This window comes from Phalacrocorax carbo, chromosome 1 (genome assembly GCF_963921805.1).
Source record: "Phalacrocorax carbo chromosome 1, bPhaCar2.1, whole genome shotgun sequence".
NCBI classification, from domain to species: Eukaryota; Metazoa; Chordata; class Aves; order Suliformes; family Phalacrocoracidae; genus Phalacrocorax; species Phalacrocorax carbo.
Genome location: NC_087513.1, coordinates 98,172,269 through 98,178,268, shown reverse-complemented (window position 1 = coordinate 98,178,268; position 6,000 = coordinate 98,172,269). Strand labels below are relative to the sequence as shown.

The 6,000-nt window shown below is 37.5% G+C and overlaps 1 protein-coding gene across 4 annotated transcripts in view; it reads right to left on the bottom strand.

The window, feature by feature from the left end:
• Nucleotides 1-573: 573 nt before the first annotated feature.
• The window catches only part of ZNF654 (zinc finger protein 654), a 36,020-nt gene continuing 30,593 nt past the window's right edge, over nucleotides 574-6,000 (bottom strand). For all 4 annotated transcript variants that reach the window (XM_064468505.1, XM_064468482.1, XM_064468492.1 and 1 more), the window contains 2 exons: nucleotides 3,637-5,947; nucleotides 574-3,245 (listed from right to left, as the gene is read on the bottom strand). In XM_064468505.1, coding sequence (XP_064324575.1) covers nucleotides 3,238-3,245; nucleotides 3,637-5,947 — 2,319 coding nt within the window. In that variant the 3' untranslated portion in view covers nucleotides 574-3,237. The remainder of the gene's footprint in view (nucleotides 3,246-3,636; nucleotides 5,948-6,000) is intronic.

The following is a 6,000-nucleotide window of genomic DNA, read 5'->3' as shown; positions in this document are numbered from 1 at the left end:
GAGCTCCTAAGCTCATGTGTAACTTCAGGCAGCTTTAAGATATTTGCATGCGCACATTACACGTGTACTTCAGTATTTATTGAATCAAAATGATACATCTGGAAGAAGTACTTCCAATTGCATCATACAATGCTTAAAGCCTGGGGAAAAAAACCCTTCAATTCTAGATTTGGAACCTTTTTCAGCCCTAGAAGTTGCAGGCCTAGTATAGGGTAACGTGCAACATACTAAAGAATCCTTAAAAAGCACGTAGCATTATCCCCCATACATTTTTTTTTGCTACTACACAAGTATTTTCTGCTCTTAATTGAAGTTGCTTAATACTGCAACTATCCAGAATAGCAACAGGAATCAAAGTAGTTTAAAGAAAATGCAATATCTTTTGAAGTAAAAATCATTATTTGAAGCCAAAATGTTACCACCCACTTGCTACTTGCAGCCAATTTCGCATATTTGTGATAGGTGTGAGGTCATGCTAATGTTCACCTATGTCAGAATTCAGCTTTCCAGTTCTCCAAAGTGTATATACCGAACACATGGGATAAACAAATGGTGGTGTCCAAGAAAAGCGTCTTTGAGCAAAACTGAGTTTAATGCAGGTACAAAAAATTATGGTCACAGTTTATGCATGTACATAGATGCATTTATCTACACACTTAAACCAAAGAAAATACAAGTCTCAATCATGTTTTTAAAGCATCTTCAAACACATGAAGCTCCAGGAAAAGGCAAAAAAGCACCAAAGATTAAAGGTACATTTAGAAGACTTTACACAAACATTTTTGTCATATCTGTTGGCTGAGTTTTCAGATTTTTAGAACTGTCATACTTCAAAATTATTTTTTTTCCTTCCAAATATATTTAAACAAATTTAACTAGATTAACAATGTTAAGCAAAGAAAGGGGAACCTGGGAACAAATTATAACCGGGCCCTTAAAAATTAGTTGGTAACTTGAAAACAAAAAATGTGAAAGTGGATTTGGCTGATAAGGTCCCCATTAATTTTATGTCTAAAAACGTTTAATGTTTTTATATACGTAAATATATATATAGTGTGCGTACATATGTATATATAATGAACGATGCATTGAAGTCAGTTTTTTTGCAACTGCAAAAAATTCTTTGGTGCCTCAAATGTCACACAGATCTCTGAAAGTGGGCCAGTCATCGATATTAATGGAATGCACACATACCTGTGATCATAATTTTATAACCTTTTGTGTTATGTTAATCCAACTCAAAGTTAAGGCAAAGATTTTCCAGAATTCAAAAGAGTATGATTTTGAATTTGCATTCTTTTTACCTCCCAGAAAGAGAAAAGGAAGCAGAATTAATGCAGATATCTGTTTAACTTCACAGAGGATTATTAGCAGAGGCATTACTGAACTATTAAGTTCCAGAACTACTCAGCAGCCTATTTTACAATGAAACTCTTAGGTTTGCAAGTGTGAGCCATTGCTACAACAAACAGATTTTTTTATATGTACCTCTTGATTTTTTCTTCATTAGTTTTTACAGATCTGTTGGTTTAAGCAAGTTGATCATCTTATTATGCCATACACGCACTGTGATAAACTAGTCAGTAAGCAAACTAGCTGAGCAGGAACGGTTGGTCTTTGCTGTCCTACAGGTCTGTGATGGCTCCATCTGTAGTTTTCACCACTATATCCTCTATGCCTACAATCACATTAAAATTTTCAGCTACCCGCATAGAACAGGATCCCAAATAAAACATTTTTAGGTGGCATGGCAGTGTTAGATAAATCGGAGGATAAATTAGCACAGTAGTTGGACAGTATGCATGTTTGCCACACCTCTGTCAGGGGTGGGAAGATCAAAAACTACAACAGCATCTTTTTGGTTTCCAAATGTCCTGTATTCCAATGTTATGTACAGAGCTGAGTGACTCAAATTTCCTGTCTTCACATTCTGATTGTTCCTATGAACAGTGAATTTTGGATAAAGTGCTTAACATTTAAGTCTAACTCCTTCACTAATTTCTGGAAAAGGCTATCTTTTCAAGAGATGCTACTAGATAGGGTTGTAATAATGTGTCTTAAAGTTGAGTAGATACATATTTTCTCCCTTCCTCTAGACAGTAAATAAGTAGTTACAGTACTGAGTTGTGACCTACCACCATTAAGCAGTATCACATGTGAAACCGGCTTTTCCTGATATTTTTTTCCAATTTGACATACACTCTGCTTTTGTCTGCCTATTTTTTTAACTTTTTTTTTTTTTAAACAGAATCCATCTCAAGTTCTTTTCAGACATACCAGCAGCTGAAGGACCTCTGTATTTGCATAAAATTAGTTTAACTCTGCCCTGTAATGCAAGCTTAACCCCCTTCACATTCTGTATTTGTTTCAATCTGCTTCTGTTAATATCCCCGCAATCTGTGCATGTACTGCTCGTATGAGTCTTCCTGCACCTACAACAGATGTTTTACAGGACATCCTTAACATGCACATTTACCATAGCCTTGAAAAGGGCTTCCCTTGCATGCATCTGGTTTCCACTGCGCATAACTTCCACACTTAATACCACACCAACTCGCTCTTCCTTGCATGCTCTGTACTTCCAAGTTTCTGGCTATTCGAGCATTCCATCCATCTTCGATTTCTTTCTACATTCCTCTTTTTGGATTCTGAGTATAAGTTTATTAAATGAGTTCCATGCTGTTTAGCAGGTAATGGAATCACATACTGAAACTTTGAAAAAAGAATGCATAGTTCCTCTACACGTTTCTTATCCATATTATAATAATGTAACACCTTGAATGAATCCTTCCCAGCTGTTTGGATGGATTTCCTTTAATCACACATTTTCCAACTAAAGCAGCTTTCAGAATTGGCTGGTTTTATTTCTATAAGGCAATTAACACCTCTGCTTTCTCTGCTTGCTCAACTGTACGCCTTATTTTCCTTAAACCTTCATGCTAGAAAGACTGTGCCACTAAGCTTCAATCACACATTTGGAATGAACGTGGCTTTTTGGATAACTGGTACTTTGGGGGTTTTGTAGCAACCTTTCTGGACTCAAGACCTGCAGAGCTCCTATTATTCCTCCGTGAGTTTTGTCTAAAAAATGTGCTTTATCTTTATCACGGTCATGTTTTTCTTTAGTAATTTGAGACTGCTTTATGATTAAGGCCAACTGGGAAACGAACTGATGCTTCTTCATGTAGTGTCTTCTTACACCACTCCTCGTTTGATACATTTTCCCACAACATTGAATCAGGCACCTGTAAAAGAAAATGCATTGGGATCAAAATAAAGACTAACCAATGTAAATCATTCTTTAATCTAGGACACTGCTTACGTTTTTCAACGCATTTAGTTTCAAACATGCAAGGAAAGACGGACTGAACTACCTCTTCTGTTTTATGAGAAGTCTTCTCCATTAGAATTGCCCACCAGTTCTCACCACCTCTTTCTTACTCTAAACCGCATGTCCAGTTTGAACTTCCAACTTAGCACGTTATTGTGATTTAATTGTCTCAGTTCTTACATACTACAGTTGCTTAGAAGTCATGTCCGTGTTATCTATTCCATCAGGTTACCTGTTTTCAAAGACCATTTTCTGGTTGGTATTTACCTCCAAACAAACCAACCCGGAAGGACCGTAAGACTTACTTTCATCATCTGAATCGAATCCAAAGAGCGTCTGACACTTCTTTTGTGCAAGGTGAGCCTCAAGTGCTTCTGAATTACAGTAGATGGTCAAGCAGTTGCCACATCTAAATCTTTCTGTTGATTTGCTACAAAATTTATCTTGTTCAGAATGAGCATCTACTTTATCAGTCAAAATTTTTCTACGTTTTGGCATGCTAATGTATCGTTCATCAAGGTAACTTGGAGGCAATGGTCTAACATATGGTTTTGTTAAGATGACACCATATGAAGTATTCTCCGTTGGCTGATTTGGTTTAGAAGGTATTTGTGAGGCAGCAGCATTATTTTGTGGTACTTCATTACAATTCTGTAAAACAGGTAACACTGACCCATTTTCTGTCCTTGTTTCATCTGCCACTCTGTCCAAAGGTATTTCTGATGACTTTGATGATGTCTGATCTGGTTCACTGTGCCCATTGACTAGTTGGTCGCTAACAACATTACAGTTTTCAGAATTTGGCTGTAACACAGGTGTCTTTTGGTCTATCAAAACTGTAGCACTACCCTCAGATAAACTTTCATTTCCATTGTGAATTACATTATTTGCTTTCTTCTCAACACTTTGAATGTATGTCTTTGGTTCTGTAGAATCCTTCCTTGACTTCCAAGTTGGAACTGGTAAATCTACAGTGTCTTTCTCATTAAGAGGTTCATCATCATCTTGGTAACTACAAAGTTCTGAAGGATCATCTGAAGAATCTTTTTCACTTGCATCTTCTGAACATTCTGGTGTTTTATTTAAATAATGCTGAGCCTCATGTTCATACAGCAAAGGGAGCTCCTCAAATAGCTCACAGCATTCTGCAAAATTGCACTGAGCTTTAAAAACACTATGACTTTTTGTATGTTCTGCCAGCTCAGTTGACAGCTTAAATCTCTGATTACAATTAAAGTGTAAACAAAAGTAAACATTTGGATACACGTGCCTCTTCAAGTGATCTATAAAATGCTGGGAATCAGCAAATTTTCTCTGGCAGAAGCGGCATTTTCCTTTATTCCATTTCATTATATGTTGCTGCACCTTCAAATCAGTTGGATGAGCTTTTCTTGCGTGTTTATTGAGGAATCTTATCTTTTTAAACACTCTAGCGCAACCATTAGCTGGGCACTTAAAGCTTCCTTCCTCATCCATAGCATCAATGTCTTTCTGAGGGCAAAAAGCTCCATTCACTTTATGCAGAATAGGTGACTCTTTAGCAGAGCTCTCATCATCTTCAGGCAAACTTTCTGTACTTAAAGCATCAGGAACATTATTGAAACAGCTGTCACTACTGTTTTCAGTAGCATCATCCTGGTCACTTAGATGGTTTTCCACCGCATCAAATACCTGTTCAGTATTCTCCTCCTCCACTTGGACCACTTGGTCAGCACTTGGAGCTATTGGAGTCTCTGGTTCATTATCTTTGGAACCATCGGAATTCCCATTTTCAAGAGACAGAGGAACATCAGAACATTCTAGTTCATTAAGAGCAGGAGCCTGCTGACCAGCCTCAAGAACTGCAGCAAGATGTTGTCTTTCTATCTTCCTGACATGATTCTTCAAGTGCTTCAGCATAAGTCCTTTTTGCCTGAACTTTCTGGTGCAAAGTACACAGGAAAAACTGCCCTTTTTTTGGTGAGCTTGTGCATGTTTCACAATGTGACCACCAAGAAATTCCTTGTTGCATATCACACAGCGGTGCCTTGGTACAGTTTGATCTACCACTTTAGATGCCTCAAGATCTTCATGGTTCTTTTTGGTGTTACCTTTGGACTGGGCTTCAGAGAGGTCTTCAGGGTCAAGCTCCCCATTGCTTACATCTGTTAAACAGACACGTTCCTCACTCAGAGCCCTATACTCTGTTATCTTCTCGGTACTTGCAGTAGAGTTTTCCAGTGTACTTTCGCTTAAGCCAACAAAGGCTTTATCCCCCAATAATGCTAAACAATTCTGCTTGATCATCAAAAAATTCCAAAACTCGGGATCAAAAAACAAACCTTTTTTCAAAATTGGAAGCAATTCAAAACGTACACGGTTTTGAACAGAACTAGTGCACTCATTGTATTCTTCGTCTGCACATTTATATAAATGTTCAACAGTGTAGTAAGATTCCAAGGTGCGCTCAAGAAAAAAGATTGAAAGAGCACAAATTCTGAGGATCTCTAAGTCATTTGGCAGAAAATGAGCAATTGCTTTATAAATAAGACTTTTCATGTTGGGATCTTCACGGAGGTCCAACTGTAGGGCACATCCACATATCTCAACACATATCTGAAGACCATCTTCACCAACCTGCAGAAAGGAAATTGCAGTGTACATAATTATAGAGTATGCATAATGGTATT